At 42.0% G+C, this 22,140-nt stretch overlaps 1 protein-coding gene across 1 annotated transcript in view; it reads right to left on the reverse strand.

Moving 5' to 3' along the window:
* LOC311134445 (SH3 and multiple ankyrin repeat domains protein 2-like) overlaps nucleotides 1-20,716 on the reverse strand; it is a gene marked incomplete at both ends in the record, with an annotated part of 121,644 nt that extends 100,928 nt beyond the window's left edge. Inside the window, 9 exons of the mRNA XM_084168126.1 lie at nucleotides 730-796; nucleotides 5,593-5,670; nucleotides 8,990-9,106; nucleotides 10,036-10,203; nucleotides 10,797-10,948; nucleotides 11,476-11,584; nucleotides 16,150-16,221; nucleotides 17,352-17,558; nucleotides 20,498-20,716. Of these exons, the coding sequence (XP_084024252.1) occupies nucleotides 730-796; nucleotides 5,593-5,670; nucleotides 8,990-9,106; nucleotides 10,036-10,203; nucleotides 10,797-10,948; nucleotides 11,476-11,584; nucleotides 16,150-16,221; nucleotides 17,352-17,558; nucleotides 20,498-20,716 (1,189 nt within the window). The remainder of the gene's footprint in view (nucleotides 1-729; nucleotides 797-5,592; nucleotides 5,671-8,989; nucleotides 9,107-10,035; nucleotides 10,204-10,796; nucleotides 10,949-11,475; nucleotides 11,585-16,149; nucleotides 16,222-17,351; nucleotides 17,559-20,497) is intronic.
* Nucleotides 20,717-22,140: the final 1,424 nt, after the last annotated feature.

Genomic DNA, 22,140 nt, shown 5'->3' on the forward strand with positions numbered 1-22,140 from the left:
CTGCTATCTTAGTGAATGCATTCTATATGTATGCTGCTATCTTAGTGAATGCATTCTATCTATACAGCACTATAGACAGTATTGTACTATATGTATGGGGTGGAATTTCCACTCATAAACAGTTCGCAGTGTGTGTGTGTGTGTGCATGACGTGTGTGTGTGTGTGTGTGTGTGTGTGTGTGTGTGAGTGTGTGTTCTCATCCCAGTCCCACTATGTTGGCCAGCTCCATTGTGAATTGTGGATTGGAGCAGAACTGACTGTCTTTAGGTGAGAGAGGAAGCACAGAGCAGGTCCATCAACCAGGAAACAGAATGGCCCATTCAGAGTGGAAAGTCTTTCAACAATAATAATAATAATAATATGCCATTTAGCAGATGCTTTTATCCAAAGCGACTTACAGTCGTGTGTGCATACATTTTTGTGTATGGGTGGTCCCGGGGATCGAACCCACTACCTTGGCGTTACAAGCACCGTGCTCTACCAGCTGAGCTACAGAGGACCACAACAACGTACATCATTCATAAAGGAAGTGAATTGCACATGACTTAACTCACATTCAATACAACAAATTAGCCAGCAACGCTTTCCTAGCCTGGTAACCTCCTGTGCTCAGTGGTTTACCAGTCGTACCATTTCCTATAATGAACAATAATGCAATCGTTTTCTTCTCGTAAAAAAAACAGTTTATACTACACAGAAACAAAGAAATGATGAGTTCAGTAACTTACCAATATCAGTCTCTTTATGGTTCTTGATTAATTCTGCCAATTCAAAGTTTCCTGCGATGATGGCCACCTGGAACAGAATGAAAGATTTGTAGTGAGGTATTTATCATATTCACATTTCTTAATCAAGCAAAATGGCTTTTAAAATCTGACCAACTTCAATGGTGGATATGGTATTCATTATAGCAAATTCCTGACTACCAGCTCTGATGGCCACAACATGCGGTGGCTCAGTCATTTGTCAGAAAACAACTTGATTCCCATTGTAAAAGGACTCACTTTCATGAAATGCAACTTGAAATCCGTATAGCTGCTAATAATAACACAATAAACAGCAGCCTGGTAAGGGTTGTAGTGTAGTGGGAGGAGGACAGCAGAGCCACAGCCACAATGGGTGAGTCAACACATATCCAGCCAGTAGACCCTGCCGACTGAGGCCACCTTTAGCCACTCCTACATAAGACAGGTCAGTATGGAGTCATATACTTAGAAAGTTTGGCCAATGTGGTTTCTGACTGAACGTTCCGATACCGCCACTTTCTCCTCCATAGCCGTTGCTAAGTGATAATTGAAGCTTCCGTGTTGTGCTGTTTATTTCTGATCGTTTTTTAAAACCTACGAAGATGTCCAGTGAAAGCAGATATGCAATTTGTTGACACCACAAAACAGTAAAGACTTGGATACACATTATCCCGAACGCTAATGAATAAAAACTTGTGTAAAAGTCCCTGCTCTGTTTTGTTTGTTTACATTTCATAGGGAACTGTCGGAGGCGCTCTCGTATTGTTACATCGCTCTGTTAACATGGCGTCCGTTTTAAAACCTGACCGAACACTCTCTATATCGATAAAATAATGTATGTGCTAACTGTAAGTCGCTCTGGATAAGAGCGTCTGCTAAATGACTAAAATGTAAATGTATATACGGCTCTGGGTCAGTGGAGTAGGAGAGTTTTATCTCTATGGGTACGGTATAGTCACTGAAAACTGTGTGACTAGACTACCTCTCTCATGGAAATCCTGAATAAACTCAACCCTCCATCTCTATCCCAAATATGAAATTGGCTTCATGTGGGAAAACAAATACATCACCTTTTTGAGCTCATTAAATAAAAGAACCCAAAAATATGCAGCAATTATCAATTACACTACTGAAATGAGTTACATTAATTAACCTATTATTGTAATACAGAAATAACCCTACAGAAGTTATTGGATTGGAGTAGTAGTGTTGCAGTGTAATGCATGCTAGAATAGAGAATGAGGCTGAATAATGTCCAGCTGATGGTTCGATGATGAGGGCCAGGAGGTCCCCACTCCCCTCTGAGGGGAGACAACAGAAGACATGACTCCTACTTCCCATCATCCTCTCCTCCCAGAAACAACCTTCTGCTCACTATAGCAACCCCTCTTAACCCTGAAACGCTGAAACACTCTGCTCTGCTGTCTGTTTACCTTATTCCAAACCTTATGGGGAGGTAGGCTAAGTTATGATGTTACAGTATAGCCATGATGATACCGCCTCTTAACCCTGCACAGTTCAACACAGCACAGACTCTGTTCCTCCGTTGTCTGTTTACCTGGTCCCAAACCATATGTAGGTAAGTTATGATGGCTAGGCAGAGAGAGGGGGAGAGAGAGAGACGGACAGCAAAACTAGGGGACTGAGAAACAAAGAGCAGAGGGATAGTGAGAGAGAGCGAGAGAGAGAGAGAGAGCAAGAGAGAGAGAGAGAGAGATAGAGAGGGAGAGGGAGAGAGAGAGAAAGAGAGAGAAAGTCTTCTCATGCTTTATTGACTTCAAAAAAGCTTTCGACTCAATTTGGCATGAGGGTCTGCTATACAAATTGATGGAAAGTCCATCTACACAAACAATAAGTGTTCAGTTAGAATTGGAAAAAAACACACACATTTCTTTCCACAGGGCCATAGGGTGAGACAGGGATGCAGCTTAAGCCCCACCCTCTTCAACATACTGTATATATCAAACAAATTGGCGAGGGCACTAGAACACCCTACCAGAATCTGAAGTCAAATGTCTACTGTTTGCTGATGATCTAGTGCTTCTGTCCCCAACCAAGGAGGGCCTACATCAGCACCTAGATCTTCTGCACAGATTCTGTCAGACAGTAAATCTCAGTAAGACAAAAATAATGGTGTTCCAAAAACGTTCCAGTTGCCAGGACCACAAATACAAACTCCATCTAGACACCGTTGCCCTAGAGCACACAAAAAACGATACATACCTCAGCCTAAACATCAGCGCCACAGGTAACTTCCACAAAGCTGTGAACGATCTTAGAGACAAGGCAAGAAGGGCCTTCTATGCCATCAAAAGGAACATAAAATGTGACATTCTATAACTTGAATCAGTTATAGAACCCATTGCCCTTTATGGTTGTGAGGTCTGGGGTCCGCTCACCAACCAAGAATTCACTAAATGGGACAAACACCAAATTGAGACTGCATGCAGAATTCTGTAAAAATATCCTCTGTGTACAATGTAAAACACCAAATAATGCATGCAGAGCAGAATTAGGCCGATACAAAATCCAGAGAAGAGACGTTAAATTCTACAACCACCTAAAAGGAAGCGATTCCCAAACCTTCCATTACAAAGCCATCACCTACAGAGAGATGAACCTGGAGAAGAGTCCCCTAAGCAAGCTGGTCCTGGGGCTCTGAAGGATGAGAGCCAGGGAAGGTGTACCTTGTCGCTAACCATATGGAGATAAGGTGAGGTATGATGGCTGGGTGTTCCTTGTCCCTAACCATATGGAGGTAAGGTGAGGTATGATGGCTGGGTGTTCCTTGTCCCTAACCATATGGAGGTAAGGTGAGGTATGATAGCTGGGTGTTCCTTGTCCCTAACCATATGGAGGTAAGGTGAGGTATGATGGCTGGGTGTTCCTTGTCCCTAACCATATGGAGATAAGGTGAGGTATGATGGCTGGGTGTTCCTTGTCCCTAACCATATGGAGGTAAGGTGAGGTATGATGGCTGGGTGTTCCTTGTCCCTAACCATATGGAGGTAAGGTGAGGTATGATGGCTGGGTGTTCCTTGTCCCTAACCATATGGAGGTAAGGTGAAGTATGATGGCTGGGTGTTCCTTGTCCCTAACCATATGGAGGTAAGGTGAAGTATGATAGCTGGGTGTACTAGAAGTGGGACAGGATGTGATGTTGGGATGAAAGTGGGCCAGGAAAGAGGAGCATGAAGTGAAGTGCTCCAATTTCCTCTGAATCAGTGGATACGTCCCAAATGGCACCCTATTCCCTCCATAGTGCACTACCTGTGACCAGGGCCCATAGTATACTATATAGGGAATAGGGTGCCATTTGGAACGCAACCTGAGTCTCAGCACTTAATTTGCTACCATCAGTCAGCAGATGCCTGCCTAACTGGACAGACTTAATCAGAATTTGATTGGACGAGGCGAATTAGGTTTATGGCCCCCTTCAAATTAGCTGTAATTAAGGAGTCATTGAGGCAGGAAACATCATTTTATTTGAAGTATTTTAAGTTTAAGTGTGAAGGGATGGATGAATAATAGAGAGAATTAGAGGACGCATCAGCGCTCAGCGGAAATGTACATTATATAAACAGCATCACTCCACTGACTCCTACATGATGCAAGAGAAGACAGTTGGCTCAGGTGGGGATCGAGGAGTTTAGAGTAACTGGGGAGTTCAGACTGCTAAGAGAGCATGAGGAGGTAAAGAGGAGATTTGGTGGAAGATGTTTATTTGTGTGCTTGATAAAAATGAACCTCATGCAGTAGTTCTTATTTTGCCATGCTGTTTAAATAGCAGCTGTACAGGCCTACTGCCAATACAAAATGGGTCAAAACAATTTGTGTATGAATTCACGGCTTAATTATTTCTGGGATGTGGAATTATCTGCATTAAAAGATTATGGTAAACAGGGTAGGGATGATGAATGCGAAAATGCAAAAATATAGTCAAGTACAGCTAGGAAGCTATTCATTATCCATACCCCTTTTTGACTTCAACCCCCTAAATGCATCACACCTACAGTATGACTAATTGGTAGTTGGAGTTTTAGAACACTGTGGAATGCTGACACATGCATACAAACAACCATTAAAACATGAATAATTCTCCCAGAACCACTGACTGCTTTTTCACAGAGGGATGTCTTACATAAAATACTGCCATATAAGGAACCATTGACTCATAAACAGCTTTGTTTAACAACCTAAAAATACGTCCATTCTGTTTGTACCATCTTGCTTTTCCCTTTTAAAACCACACGTGAACAAAATCTGACTGAAAACACAGACTGAGACTGATCTGCTGGCCAAAATACTACTGCAAAGAAACAAAATGAAGGGTTGCAATGTTATGAAGCTTCACCACAACAAGCATCTTAAGGTATCACATAATACACTACAGATGTAAGACCTCTTTTGTTGCTGAGAATTGTCCTGCACAGCAGGAAATGCAAACTTATAGTGTATTCAAGGTTTAAAAAGGCTTGTAAAGTTTGTAATTTCCACTTTAAAATGTCAGACTTGATTTGACCTAAAGAAAAAAGTATCAACCCCTACAAAAATGTCCATTAATTATAATCCACATAATAATTCACATTTCCTGTTGCTGCAGGATTATTTTCCTGCTGTAGCAAACTGGCTCAAATTAAGATCCTACATATGTAGCTCTCTACTGATGTAATTCATCTGAGAAACATAACAAATGACCATTATATAGCATACCAGAGTGAAGCAATGTATTGGGTATGCATTGCAAGTGGCATACTAGCATGGAGAATGGAATGCAGCGATCTATGTTTAACAGCAAGCCTGTACTGTGAGCAGTAAATGTTAGAGGTGTGAGTCAGTCCATACCTGGAATGGTGTCTGGCTTCTGTAGTTCTTAACTTCCTTGTCAGCACCACGAACGAGCAGTACTCTGGCACAGTGTTCCTTAGGGAGGACGAAAGGGGAAAAGAGAGAGAGAGAGAACAGAGTAAGACACTAGAAGGTTGTGACCAGGACCTCATTCATTTCAACTCCACTTCACTGCTCTCTCTGTCTCTGTCTCTGTCTCTGTCTCTCTCGCTCTCTCTCTCTCTCTCTCTCTCTCTCTCTCTCTCTCTCTCTCTCTCTCTCTCTCTCTCTCTCTCTCTCTCTCTCTCTCCTCTCTCTCCCCCTCTCTCTGCCTTCTTCTCTCTATGTCCCCCTCTCTCTCTTCCTCTCTGTCTCCCTCTCTCTCTGCCTCCCTCTCTCTCTGTCTCCCTCTCTCTCTGTCTCCCTCTCTGTCTCCCTCCCTGTCTCTCTCTCTCTCTCTCTCTCTCTCTCTCTCTCTCTCTCTCTCTCTCTCTCTCTCTCTCTCTCTCTCTCTCTCTCTCTCTCTCTCTCCTCTGTCTCTGTCTCTGTCTCCCTCCCTCCCTCCCCCTCTCTCTCTCTCTCTCTCTCTCTCTCTCTCTCTCTCTCCCTCTTTCTCTGTCTCCCTCTCTCTCTCTATCTCTCTCTCTCCCTCTCTCTGCAGCCAGCTACTGTATATTATTACTCTGTAATTCTCTGAACACCTTTAACGAGGGAAAAAACCAGAAACCATCTTGATCAAGCATTCCATTCCATCCACTGATCTAGCACCGATTCCAGAACATTCCAGAACTGATCATTCCATCAACTTATCTAGAACTGAACACTCCAGAACTTAAGTGATTCTAGAACATTCAAAATCTGATCATTGTGCTGGAGCTAGAGCTCACCCTGTCCTGCGTGGCTGATGATGCCTTGTCTATGTTCCAGGTAAAGCAAGGCCTCTCCCTCAGCTCTCCAGAAAGGATCTCGGTGCAGTGAACACATGTAGTGTGAAGCTCGGTGAGAAAATCAAGAGAGAATCAGCCTCTGGTAACTGTATGTGTCACTGCAGCCCGCTTCAGCCTGCTGCAAGCTGGATTCAGCAGCCCACCCACAGAAACCCCACTACAAACACACACACACATTCACGTGCATGTGAACACACACATACAGGCGCGCGGGCCCACACACACACAGTCAGGCACACTTGCACACACACACACGCACACACACACATCACACACACACCACAGTTCGAGCTCATCCTCCTCCTACTTGCTCTTATTATATTCTACTGCCACTAGTCATCAGATAAATAAAATATGGCAGATATCTACAATAATAATATTACGTGTACAAGCCCCAACCCACACATATCAGACTGCTATTTGAACTGAAGGTTAAATCCGCGAAGTTCATCCCTCCTAGTGGCTGTCATTATAGCCATTAGATCACACTAAAGCTGTCATGCAAAAGGGCATCTAATCAGAAAGCCAGGGAAATAAACCCAGCCTGTAGGAGCAGAGCAGAGCAGTCGAGGGAAGAGATTACACAACAGCAAACACAAAGAGAGGAAGTCATAATCTCTCTCTCTCTCTCTCTCTCTCTCTCTCTCTCTCTCTCGCTCGCTCGCTCGCTCTCTCTCGCTCTCTCTCTCTCTCTCGTCTCTCTCTCTCTCGTCTCTCTCTCTCTCGTCTCTCTCTCTCTCTCTCTCTCTCTCTCTCTCTCTCTCTCTCTCAGTCTCTGTGAATAATGACACAGCGTGTAGAAAGGCTTAATGATCTGTGCCATAGCTCATGGGAGCAGTGACCCCTACAGACAACAGGGCAGATATCTCACACACACATCCCATGCTCAAACCACTATCTGGAAAAAGTGTGTGTGTGTGTATATAATTATTATTATTATTTGGTTGGTGCTTGTATTTGTCCTGTTACACACATGTGCAAGTGTGTATTATACACGTGTGTGAAATGGAAATGTATTTTTTGTATATCCCAACTCCCCCTGACATACCCTTGGATAGTGGGGTCACGGTCATAATTGGTTTCCATTGATCTCTAAACGCATACAGAGCCTGATAGATGGACAAATGTCTAAATGTTAAGATGATATTGCCTTGTGTTCCCCCAGGAAGTGTTCCCCCGGGATGTGTTCCCCCAGGAAGTGTTCCCCCGGGATGTGTTCCCCCAGGAAGTGTTCCCCCGGGATGTGTTCCCCCAGGAAGTGTTCCCCCGGGATGTGTTCCCCCAGGAAGTGTTCCCCCGGGATGTGTTCCCCTAGGATGTGTCCATCTCAGATTGATCCTCATCAGTGTATCCAGTAAATCTTTACCCATGTGAAGAATCAACAGGATACACAACAACAACAAAATTATGCACGCTTTGGATAAAAGCGTCTGCTAAATGGCATATTATTATTATTATTATTATTATTATTATTATTATATTTATTAATCCTAATTGCCCCCTTGGGGTCAATTCCATTTAAATTCAGTCAATCGGTTTACTTCCTGAATTGACTAAATTCAAATGGAATTGACCCCAACCCTGATTACTATGAGCCTAATGTACTAGTATACCAATACAATATACTAGTATACCAATACAATGTTCTAGTATACCAATACAATATACTAGTATACAAATACAATATACTAGTATACCAATACAATGTACTAGTATACCAATACAATGTACTAGTATACCAATACAATATACTAGTATACCAATACAATATACTAGTGGTATAATAAAAGCAATGTACAGTAGATGGTACAATATAAAGCCCCTCTGTACAGTAGATGGTACAATATAAAGCCCCTCTGTGCAGTAGATGGTACAATATAAAGCCCCTCTGTACAGTAGATGGAACAATATAAAGCCCCTCTGTACAGTAGATGGTACAATATAAAGCCCCTCTGTACAGTAGATGGTACAATATAAAGCCCCTCTGTGCAGTAGATGGTACAATATAAAGCCCCTCTGTACAGTAGATGGTACAATATAAAGCCCCTCTGTACAGTAGATGGAACAATATAAAGCCCCTCTGTACAGTAGATGGAACAATATAAAGCCCCTCTGTACAGTAGATGGAACAATATAAAGCCCCTCTGTACAGTAGATGGTACAATATAAAGCCCCTCTGTACAGTAGATGGTACACTATAAAGCCCCTCTGTACAGTAGATGGTACACTATAAAGCCCCTCTGTACAGTAGATGGTAAATATAAAGCCCCTCTGTACAGTAGATGGTAAATATAAAGCCCCTCTGTACAGTAGATGGTAAATATAAAGCCCCTCTGTACAGTAGATGGTACAATATAAAGCCCCTCTGTACAGTAGATGGTAAATATAAAGCTCTTAACCACTAGGCTACGTGCTGCCTTGGTGGTGTGTGGATTGGTGCTCTGCTGGTTTGGCTTCTGGTCTCTTACCTCTTTGTATAGAGCACAGATGTGTAGAGCCGTGTTTCCAGAGGCGTTCATGACACTCATATCTGCTCCATAGAACAACAGCTGCTCCAAGTGCTGGACATGTCCATATCTACATGCCTGTCACACAAACACAGAGACCAGGTCAAATAATGTCCATACCGACAGGTCTGCCACACAAACACAGAGACCAAGTCAAATAATGTCCATACCGACAGGTCTGCCACACAAACACAAAACAAATCACAAAGAACAGGTCAAAACAAAAGAAAATGAAACAATCCATATAGTTATAGCATACGGCAAACCGGAACTATCATAGAAAATATGACCAACCAAACATATAGAAAGTCATTGATTGGCGAGAGAAGTCTCTCCTGGTTTGTGTTTACGTGGATGATATAGACTATCCACTCAGGAGTCACTTACATATTCTATGCAGTGTCCTGTTCTTTACACTAGATGTCAGTCAGAGTACCATCTGAGCTGAGCTTTTAAATATACTGCATCTGTTGTAATGCCCCTGATGGTCTAGGCAAGCATGCTTCTCCAAGGTCTATCAAAAGGCTAATATCTATAATCAACTACAAGATAGCTTATTCAAGACAGTCCATATAGCAATGGCTTGGGTTAAAATGTGGTTTTATACTGTGTGAGGGTTACTTCAATGTGGGTCTCATCTAAACCACTGAGTAGACCACATTGGTGGCAGATGAACTGACGATCTTCGCTTTAATTAAGCAATAAGGCACGAGGAGGTTTGGTATATGGCCAATATACCACGGCTAAGGACTGTTCTTAGGCACAATGCAACGCGGACCCCCGAGGTGCCTTATTGCTATCATAAACTAGTTACCAACGTAATTAGAGCAGTAAAAATAAATGTTTTGTCATACCTGTGGTATATGGTCTGATATACCACGGCTGTCAGCCAATCAGCATTCAGGGCTCGAACCACCCAGTTTATAATACCATATAAAACACTGAGTCTTTGGAAAAGCCCTATGTACGTCCAATCAATTATTAGTATAATTATTAGACAGCGCCACCTGGTGTATCTCGTGCCAGCCGTTCTCGTCGTGGCAGGAGACGGTGGCGCGGGCCCTCAGCAGGAGCTCACAGCAGCCTGAGTCTCCTCCCACCAGGACTGTGTGGTACAGGGGGGTCAGACTTTGGCTGTCCTTGTAGTCTGGGGAAGCACCTAGTTCCAGTAGAGCCTGGGGAAAGAGCGAGGGTGAGGGTGAGGGTGAGGGTGAGGGTGAGGGTGAGGGTGAGGGTGAGCCCTTCAGGTGTGAAGGGAAGTTGCTGCTAGACGCTGATCTTAGGTAAATGTTTCCATTTCCCCCACTAATGGATAAGGTTAGGATTGGGGAAGGGGAAGCTGATACTACATATGTACATAGGGGAAACTTCACCCGGAGAAACACTTTACTTAAAGCCTGCAGGTATAATGGTTTATAACTTGTTATAAACATGCATGAACATCTATATTGCTTTACAATATGTTATGTCTCTCTATGTAGGACGTTTTCAACTATTATACCTAAATGTGGGGTGTTATGGGATAGATTGTTCATAACATCTAAGAGTATCAGTCGATCCCAATTCTTTCTCTATTTCATCCCTTGGCCCTAACACTTCCATGTTTGCAGACCTGAAGGGTGTAGATAAAAACGGTAGTGGTGGAGTTTCCACTATATTGCTTCCACCTTACAGATCTGCACACATCAAAGGGTAAGCCCGAGGGGAAGGGGTGGAGAGCGAATTGGGGCCAACTTATTATATAAGCTGTAAAAAGTTGCTGGATAACCTTCAGTGTGACCTGATTCTTGGCTCTGACTGCTTTGTGGAGAGCGGTCATCCCATCTTGTGATCTGAAGTCAAGATGTGCTCCACCGTGTTTCAGTACAGCGATGACCTGTGCCACATTGTCCAGGTGGGCTGCGAAGGTCAGAGGAGTTTCTACAATACAAACACACAACATGGTGTTTACTGTTATAGATCTTTTTTTAAACAGAAACATACGTTTATTGCATTAACATCATCAAATAAATTGCTATGGGTACGTTTCCTGGACATCGTTTAAGCCTTGTCCTGGACTAGATGCCATGTTCAATGAAGAATGGCTATCGAAATAGCTTTTTAGTTCAGGTCTAGGCTTTGTCTGGGAAACCAGCCCTATAAGTCCCACAGAATGAGGTGCACAAAAACACAAGCAATTGCACTCTAGCCGTAAACTCAGACTTTCATCTGAGGTGAGCCGATCTCTAATTTCTCTCCTCAGTAAACTAAGACATCCATAATTGATCTGACATTGTTTACTTTTAGCAGCAGATGCTGTATAAAACAAAATAAGGTGCACATCACATTGAATCACAGTCAGTGTGTGTGTGTGTGTGTGTGTGTGTGTGTGTGCGTGCGTGCGTGCGTGTGTGTGTGTGTGTGTGTGTGTGCGTGCGTGTACGTGTCCATGTGTGTGTGTAGCGTACCACCAGTGTCTGGGTCGTGGTAGTTTGGGTCGAGGCCTTTCTCCAGCATCTTTGCTAGTTTATCCAGCTGGTGATGCTGAATGTGGTCCATTAATTTCCTATAGTTAGCCTACAGGTAAGAGGGAGCAGGTAGAGAGAAGGATGGAGAGAGAGACGGACAGGTGAACAACAGGGTGGTATTCATTGGTGTACATCATAACAAAACAAGAAGAGAGAGAGAGAGAGAGAGAGAGAGAGAGAGAGAGGGGGGGGGAAAAAACAGCAAAAACATGTACATGATCAATTACAAATCTTAGAGTCAGATTCTCCAATTACATTGAATGAACTACAGGACAAAATACAAACTCTCTAACACAAAAAGGCCTGTGGTGTTGATGGTATCCTAAATGAAATGATAAAATATACAGACCATAAATTCCAATTGGCCATACTTACGCTCTTTAACATCATCCTCAGCTCTGGCATCTTCCCCAATATTTGGAACCAAGGACTGATCACCCCAGTCCACAAAAGTGGAGACAAATTTGACCCCAATAACTATCGTGGGATATGCGTCAACAGCAACCTTGGGAAAATCAGCAGACTCGTACATTTCCTCAGTGAAATCAATGTACTGAGCAAACGTCAAATTGGCTTTTTAACAAATTACCGTATGACAGACCACATATTCACCCTGCACACCCTAATTGACAAACAAACAAACCAAAACAAAGGCAAAGTATTCTCATGATTTGTTGATTTCAAAAAAGCTTTTGACTCAATTTGGCATGAGGGTCTGCTATACCAATTGGTGGAAATCAGTGTTGGGGGAAAAACATACAACAATATAAAAATCTATGTACACAAACAACAAGTGTGTGGTTAAAATTGGCAAGAAACACACATATCTTTCCACAGGGCTGTGGGGTGAGACAGGGATGCAGCTTAAGCCCCACCCTCTTCAACATATACTGTATATCAACAAATTGGCGCAGGCACTAGAACAGTCTGCAGCACCCGTCCTAACCCTACTAGAATCTGAAGTCAAATGTCTACTGTTTACTGATGATCTGGTGCTTCTGTCTCCGATCAAGGAGGGCCTACAGCAGCACCTAGACCTGGACAGCACCTAGATCTGTCAGACCTGGACCCTTACAGATAATTTCAGTAAGACAAAAATAATGGTGTTCAAAAAGGTCCAGTTGCAAGGACCATAAATAGAAATTCCACCTAGACACTGTTGCCCTAGAGTACACAAAAAACTATACATACCATGGCCTAAACATCAGCACCACAGGTAACTTCCACAAAGCTCTGAACGATCTGAGAGACAAGGCAAGAAGGGCCTTCTACGCCATCAAAAGGAACATAACGTTTGATATCCCAATTAGGATCTGGCAAAAAACACTTGAATCAGTTATAGAACCCATTGCCCTCTATGGTTGTGAAGTCTAGCGTCCATTCATCAACCAAGAATTCACAAAATGGGACAAACATCAAATTGAGACTGCATGCAGAATTCTACAAAAACATCCTCTGTGTACAACGTAAAACACAAAATAATGCATGCAGAGCAGAATAAGGATGATTCCCGCTAATTATAAAAATCCAGAAAAATCCAGAAAATAGCAATTCAATTCTACAACCTAAAAAGAAGCGATTCTGAAACATTCCAACCTTCTCTCCCTAGCTCAGGCCTCTATACCCACCTGCTTCAAGATGTCCACTATCATCCTTTTGCCCAAGAATGGGAACGTAACTGAACTCACTTCCGTCAACATGAACTGCTTCGAGAGGCAAGTCAAAGACCATATCACCTCCTCCTTCCCCGACACACTCGACCCTCTACAATTTGCTTACCTCCCTGACAGATCCACGGACGACGCAATCGCCATTGCACTGCACACTGCCCTTACCCACCTGGACAAAAGGAATGCATATGTGAGGATGCTGTTCATCGACTACAGCTCGGCCTTCAATACCATAGTGCCCTATAAGCTCATTACAAAGCTCACGGCCCTGGGTCTGAACTCCTCCCTTTGCAACTGGGTCCTGGACTTCCTGACGGGCCCCCCCAGGTGGTGAAGGTAGGCAACATTACATCCTCGACACTGATCCTCAACATGGGGGCCCCACAAGGGTGCATCTTCAGTCCCCTCCGGTATTCTCTGATGATGTCATGGCTTTAGAAGCTTCTGATAGGCTAATTGACATCATACCTGTGGATGTATTTCAAGGCCTACCTTCAAACTCAGTGCCTCTTTGCTTGACATCATGGGAAAATCAAAAGAAATCAGCCAAGACCTCAGAAAGAAAATTGTAGACCTCCACAAGTCTGGTTCATTCTTGGGAGCAATTTCCAAACACCTGAAGGTTCCATTTTCATCTGTACAAACAATAGTACGCAAGTATAAACACCATGCGACCACGCAGCCGTCATACCGCTCAGGAAGGAGACGCGTTCTGTCTCCTAGAGATGAACGTACTTTGTTGCAAAAAGTGCAAATCAATCCCAGAACAACAGCAAAGGACCTGGTGAAGATGCTGGAGGAAACAGGTACAAAAGTATCTATATCCACAGTAAAACTAGTCCTATATCGACATAACCTGAATGGCCGCTCAGCAAGGAAGAAGCCACTGCTCCAAAACCGCCATAAAAAAGCCAGACTATGGTTTGCAACTGCACAATGGGACAAATATCGTACTTTTTGGAGAAATGTCCTCTGGTCTGATGAAACAAAAATAGAACTGTTTGGCCATAATGACCATCGTTGTGTTTGGAGGGAAAAGGGGGTTGCTTGCAAGCCGAAGAACACCATCACAACCGTGAAGCACGGGGGTGGCAGCATCATGCTGTGGGGGTGCTTTGCTGCAGGAGGCACTGGTGCACTAAACAAAATAGATGGCATCATGAGGAAGGAAAATTATGTGGATATATTGAAGCAACATCTCAAGACATCAGTCAGGAAGTTAAAGCTTGGTCGCAAATGGGTCTTCCAAATGAACAATGACCCCAAGCATACTTCCAAAGCTGTGGCAAAATGGCTTAAGGACAACAAAGTCAAGGTATTGGAGTGGCCATCACAAAGCCCTGACCTCAATCCTATAGAAAATGTGTGGCCAGAACTGAAAAAGCGTGTGCGAGCAAGGAGGCATACAAACCTGACTCAGTTACACCAGCTCTGTCAGGAGGAATGGGCCAAAATTCACCCAACTTATTGTGGGAAGCTTGTGGAAGGCTACCCGAAACGTTTGACCCAAGTTAAACAATTTAAAGGCAATGCTACCAAATACTAATTTAATGTATGTAAACTTCTGACCCACTGGGAATGTGATGAAAGAAATAAAAGCTTAAATAAATCATTCTCCCTACTATTATTCTGACATTTCACATTCTTAAAATAAAGAAGACCAAAGACAGGGAATTTTTACTAGGATTAAATGTCAGGAATTGTGAAAAACCGAGTTTAAATGTATTTGGCTAAGGTGTATGTAAACTTCCGACTTCAACTGTACATATCTTTCTCAAATACCTCGTACTTCTGCACATTGATCTGGTACTGGTACTCCCTGTATATAGCTCCCCATTGATCAGGTACTGGTACTCCGTGTATATAGCTCCATTATTGTGTATTCCATTTTATTCCTCTTCTGTTACTATTTGATTTATATTTTTAAACTCTGCATTGTTGGGGAAGGGCTCGTATGGAATTATTTCATGGTAAAGTCTATACCAGTTGGCAGATGTGACAAAAAACATTTGATTTGATTTGAGGTTGGTAAAGCAGGGGCGTCAGGTGATGGTTCCTCAGGTCTCTCCACTGCTGTTCCTCTCATGGTGCTTTCCCAAGGACTGATCCAGGGACACATGCTGCTTTCCAGGCCACTTATAAATAGTTAAGAGAGCAGGTCCCAGAGCTGAGCTGAACAGCGCCAGGCAGTGAGGGAGAGAGGCTTGTCTGCAGCCTTCAGGCAGGACAGAGACACTGCAGGGGGACTGACGCTGGCCAGAGCACGCATACGCAGTTACACTTTGAACAACTCCAACACACACACACCACACACACAGGCTTGCGTGTGCACACACACACACACACACACACACACACACACAGTGGACTTGAAAGGCCAGGGAAAACAGCGTGAAGGGAACTTGATTGGTCAATTATTTAGTATGGCATTCCTGTTTGATCCAGAAGGAGGACATTGATGGGAATTCTCCTGGACTCAGCTGATGTCTGTCTCAATCAAATACTGAATCATGTTAAATACGTACCTGCTGAATAGTGAACCCATGGAAATTCTACACTTCAATTATTCACACTTTATATTCAGCTTGTAGATGAATAGGGCATTAATTCTAACAGTATTACAGAGAGAGAACCTGAGATGTTCTTTCACTCATGATATCAAAAAAATCTCAAAGACAAGCTCCGTTAATAATATCCTTTTCCACACGACTGTAATAACTCTACTGGCCTTGACATTTCCTTTTCACATTGACCTTTTCAACATGGTTCCAGAAATGGCGGATACAGGGTATAACTGTCCAAGCTATAGCTTTCACCCGATACAATACAATAACTTACACCAGCCGATGATATTCACTGTCATTGAAATAAATATAATGAATCTATTGTACAACCTGAAAGAAGTGAAAAAGGGAATTTAAATCCCTTCATTTCTTTGTCTCACCTGCGTGTGGATTTTGGCGATCTGCTTCTCGTTCACATTTGGCTGTTGATAGACCCGGCTCTTATAACGGAACTGCAAATAGGAGAAGAAAAATTGCTTCAACACTTTACTTAAAACCAAAAGGTATAATACATTATGATGTAGTATGAGACTTGTCGTGAGCATTTATGACTTCTAATCATCTCATGATGATCCTGACTAAACAACCAGTCACAATCATACCCAGCTGGCAGCACTGCTACTGATGATCTATATATTTAATACTAAGTAAGGTGTACCACTACCAGAGAAGATTGCCCAGTCAGCCAGTAATTAAAACTTCAGTCAAGTACTAGCGATACCAGGGGACCCCTGACTGAGGAGATACAGAACAAAGAACACAGCCAGGGAGAGCCAGGAGGGAGTTTCCAGCTATGCTGCCTCATCACAATTCAGCTGAGCTGTTTGGAAAACAAAGACTTATTATAGTGATGCAGTCCCTTGATCATTCATTAAGTGGCTGAATTCTTCCAGATTAGATTCTTTGATAATGATCAAACAGAAGAAGTGCTTCTGTAGGGTGGGATACAGCAGCATGTCCAGTGCTGTGTTAAGACTGGACCCCAGGGATGGAGCAGTGCTGAAGAAATGAAGTATATAGGGCCTGCACACACAATCCACAGCAACGTCGTGCTAGCCTAATAAGGAATGTTCTGGAGCAATCCGTGACGTATGTTTGACAATACAGGATTACTGGACCTGTGGGATGGAGCAGTACTGGAGAAATGAAGTAGGGCCTGTGACTCATGGGGCAGCGCACAATTGGCCCAGCCTCGTCCAGGGTAGGGGAGGGAATGGCCGGCAGGGATGTAGCTCAGTTGGTAGAGCATGGCGTTTGCAACGCCAGGGTTGTGGGTTCGATTCCCACGGGGGGCCAGTATGAAACATTTTTTTAAAAAAAATGTATGCACTCACTAACTGTAAGTCGCTCTGGATAAGAGCGTCTGCTAAATGACTAAAAATGTAAATGTAAAATGCACACACAATTGCTCCACCACATACTTTATAGGCTAGTATAACGTTTTGAGCCAAGAATGCCCCTTTGTGACATGACGAAGATCCAATCTTGGATCAAAATGTGCTTGTCTTGTATGTTGTGGAGAAATCAGTGATGTGCGTTTGACCATACAGACTAATGGAGCAGAACTGAATGGTTACTGTACCTCCAGAGTGGGGACCCCCTTGGTGTTGGTGGGAGTGGGGTAGTCTTTAAGGGGACACTCCTCATCCAGGAAGCCGGACTCTCGGCCCTCCACAGCGGGCTGGAAGAGGCCGTAGTTCAGCACGTCCCTCAAAGTCTGGGTCAGTGTACACAGGATCTGCTGCTTAGCAACCCACACCGTGGCCTCCGGCTTAAACCTCATACATTTCTGCTCCAAAACAAACACACACACACACAATCAGGGATAGACAAAAATTACCAAATACAAATACAAAATACCATAAAGATCAATGTATCAAAATAAACTTGTATTTAGTAATGTATTTAATTAAAATACATGCATTTTGTATTTTAAAATACAGAAATACATTTGCAAGTAGCCAGCCTGAACAGCAACAACATTCTCAGTAATGGTTACAAAAACGTTTTTCTTGCTATGACTGTGATATGTTCTTGTTTATCTACTTTAGTTGACCAAGTCACTCTGGATAAGAGTGTCTGCTAAATGACCAAAATGTTCATTTATATGTGAAAATGAACAAACCAAAATGAACTGCAAAGCACACTGGGTATTATTATTGGCCTTGTTTCGTGGCTGAGCTCATTAGAATAATACTCAGCATGCGTTGCAATTGTTCATTTTTACATTTACATTTTAGTCATTTAGCAGACGCTCTTATCGAGAGCGAGTTACAATTAGTGCATTCATATCACAATCGTATCAAGTACATTTTCCCTCAACAAAGTATTTATCAACATTTTTACATATACATTTATATTTAGTTCATTTAGCAGACACTCTTATCACACCATAGTGCTATCAGACTTCTGATAACAATGCAGGGTGAAAGGGGGTTCACAAAATGTGAACTGCTATAAAAAAATTGTATGGAAAAGTATTTTGAAAATACAAATTACAGTATTTTGAAAATACTAAATACTTTGGAGTGTAGTTCAGCCCAGTGTAATTAAAATTACAAAATACTCAGAAGTAATTCAAATACGTATTTCAAATACATGTAACAGAAATACTGCCCATCTCTGCACACAATGGTGTCAGTTTTAAACCTCATACATTTCTGCTGCAACACAAATACAAAACATTCAGAGATCATACAAACATACCAAACCTGGACTTTAAACATAGACTTTTGCTCCAAAACATTAGACGACACATTTAGCGTCGTGTTTAAAACATACATTTTTGCTCCAAAACATTAGACGACACATTTAGCGTCGGGTTTAAAACATAAATTTCTGCTCCAAAACAAACAAACACAAAACACACATGCAGATTTTACATTCTGGCAGCAGGTGCTAACAGATGGAGAAACAATAGCTCACATCTCCTTGCCAAGCTACCAGTGTCTGTGAATAAATAGCTTTTATTTAAAGTAGAAAAGACTAGGAAGCACAGTATAAAACAGTATGGAAATGTCTCCTAGTGATATTCTGTTACAGTAATTAGTTATCCCTTTGCTCTACAGAAGCAGGCCATTTCATATTCATAAAGTTGTTTGCCAGAGGTGCACGCTACACAGTATTGGTGGTGGAAAAAACAATAACTGAAATTAGTTCAATCAATTAGTAACGATTATAGCGGAGCGTTACGCCTGTTATCCAGAAAATATTTTTTTTGTATTGGTTTATATGAGAGTGCATGTTCTTTTGTGATAAGGCATATGAAAACAGCAGCACTTCTCAACAAGCAAGTATGTATTTCTGTGGCAGAATAACCTAGCCACCGATTTCCAATAGCTGGCTTTTCTCCCTCATTCATATCTATCAAACTGATTGGCTGAGAACAGTGTGACATTTAGCTTATACATCATACAGTGCATAGCTATTGTAGCTCACTCTTTCACATTGACTGTATGCTGCTAGGCTGGGACAAACATCCCACATATCACACAATTGCTATGACCGAATTTATTTTTACAGCTTTGTGCTTTACTTACAAATACTACTAGCCCAGGGGTTCCAGTCTTTCACATAAGCAACATGCAGTGACAAACTGCAGTAACAACTATGTCGTAATTCCAACCAGCGCGCAGCACCCCAACAATTTTCAGTGCAGTAGAACTACTGGTTTTGGAGCCTAGAGCAAAGCAGTGGGTGAACTATGTTGTAGCCTAGACTATTGTACTTGTCTTTTCATCTCCTCTCACCCTGCACTGATTCTGCAGATAGCAGCTATTTTTTAAAGAGGTTTTTACATGTAATGTAAACTTGCATATGTGGTTGTTTTACCTACTTTAGCTGAATGCACTGAGTGTATGACACTCTGGATAAGAGCGTCTGCTAACTGACTAATATGTTTTTAAAAAGTTCAGGGGATGACCACACAGTTGAAAAGTGAAAGGTGGTTATGGTTTGGCTTTGAAGTGGATTTAGATGCACTGTAAAACATTTTTTACAAACATTGAGTTGTTTCAACTAATTATTATTAAGTAACTGGTTCCACAGCCTTTTTTCAGCTTATCAACATAGGCAACAATTCAGTCAACTTAAAATGATGTGTTTGCTCAAGTTAATTTACCTATAAAAAAAAAAGGCTGTAGAACTAGTTACACACAGTGCTTTTTACATACAATGTTTTCAACATACATATTTGACACACATTGCACATGCTCATTTATACAGTACTTCATATTCAACATGTCCTCATTTGGGATTTGAACTCACAATCTCTCGGTTTATGGCATTACAATCTTCCTGCTACGCCACCATTTCTGTGTCAAAGATTGATTTCACCTGTATTGCTACACTTTTTACTTCAAAGTAAATCTCATCTCTGTTAAAAGTACACTCAAGAAAAACAATGTTATTTATCACAGTGATCAAGGAGTAACATTAAAACATTTTTAATTTATAGTTGAATAAACATATGAGTTAATAAGCACATCATTTAAAATTGACAGAATATTTGCCTAAGTTTTCTCAAGTTTTAGCTAAGTTTGGGCCAACTATATTTTTTGGGTTCAGGTAACACTTGGACCGAAAAGTTGAGTAAAGAATATAATAAAGACTATGGAACCAGTTACGTAATAATAATTAGTTGAAACAATTAAATACTTTTTTTACAGTGTTGCATACTCCTGCAGTATGATACGAAAACAGTGTACAAAGAGATAAGTGTGTACTCACGGACTGCTGCAGGTCAGGGATGACCACACAGAATTCCAGTGACTCCCTACGGGCAGCCCTGTCCCTCTCTGCCCTCCTGTCTGTCCTCCTGCTGGCCCTTTCCCCTCCAGGACCTCCATGGCCAGGCTCCTCCTTGGAGCTGTCTGTCTCAAAACCTCCAGAGCCGTCAGAGAAACTCTGGGCCATCTCCTCCTCACTGGACGTAGGACTCCGAGGCATGGTACTCTACTGGAGAGAGAGAGGAGACAGTGTTATACTGTATACTACTAACATACACACGCTCTGAAAGTCAGGCCCCGAGGCATGCTGGACTCTACTGTCCAGGGGGAGAGGACACAGTGTTATCGGGCTTCATCATACAGTTAAGGTGTCCACAGAACTCGGCTAGGCAAAGCAACCATCTGTGCTCTCGTACTCCCTAAAGACGTTCGCTTGAAAAACAAGAAAATGTTTACTATTGTTTGTCCCGCTTGGCCACCCTAGCAACAACATAGCCAGAAACACTTCCTCAAAATAGTCAAATAAATCACGAAATCGGTCATACATTTTGACCTTTTTGCCGAGGAGGTCTTAGTTGCGCAATTTTACATCTAGCTAAGATGTTTGGTGCAGTATTTCTCAAGTGAAAAAATGTGCATGAAAACTAGTCGTCTCTTGTTGAATGACAACAAACACTTCATGTTCTCACTCGTACTAGGAGCACTGGCGTAGCACACACCCCTGCAGGGCGTGGGTTGGGGTCCCCCGGAGGTCGGGCCCCACAGATAGCATATGAACACATCATAAGTCATGAAAAACATGTTTAGAATGACAGGAAATTAGTTTTAAAACTGCAACATTTTCTCTCAGCCTCATGGCAAAATGTGTAGAATTGCAGGAAATTAACTCAGGGATTCTTGAAAGTCGGGACAATCCTTATCCGGCTGAGAAACTTTATTTTTATAGTTGAATAAAATTTATTTTGTTGCATTATTTGAACTTAAAATGTACATTTACGGGATTTTTATAAGTATACTTTCAATATTATTAATTTCAATGTCTGGAAATTCCCTTGTCCGGAGCAAAGGATTCCAATTTCAAACTCTCCAAAAAAGTGTTTAAAATTCTAAAAACGGACAATAATGGATATTAACTGAAAAATGATTTTATGTCGTTTCTTCTCAAAACTGTGATTCTTAAAAGATGTGTCCGGAGAGTCAGTCAACTCCGTCAGAGTTGTCTAAAATCCTAAATGAATCAGGAATGAGCAGGGTCAGCTATACCATAAGGACCCCTTATTCATGTCCTCATTATATGTAGTGCAACAAGACCACTCATGGTCTGTGAAGTTTTCTACTTTTGATTGATTTAAATAGACAATATTGGTCACAACCATAAACTGTCAACTCCATCTGCCTGATAGATTAAGATAGAATAAGAATTTTGGTTCAAATATGTTACATTTAATTAGGAGTCATAAAGCAACTGAGGATAAACTAAATTGCTACTGTGAATACCACTTGAATGAAGAAGAAATATCATTTTTGTCAACTCCGTAAAACATAAATTCCGTCAGATTTTTGTCTAACGTCAACTCAACTCCATCAGTGCTGAAAGATCTGATTGTTTTTATTGGTGATTTTCAAAATTTGACTAATGTTTGA

Source organism: Coregonus lavaretus, assembly GCF_964263955.1.
Source record: "Coregonus lavaretus genome assembly, chromosome: 9".
NCBI lineage: Eukaryota > Metazoa > Chordata > Actinopteri > Salmoniformes > Salmonidae > Coregonus > Coregonus lavaretus.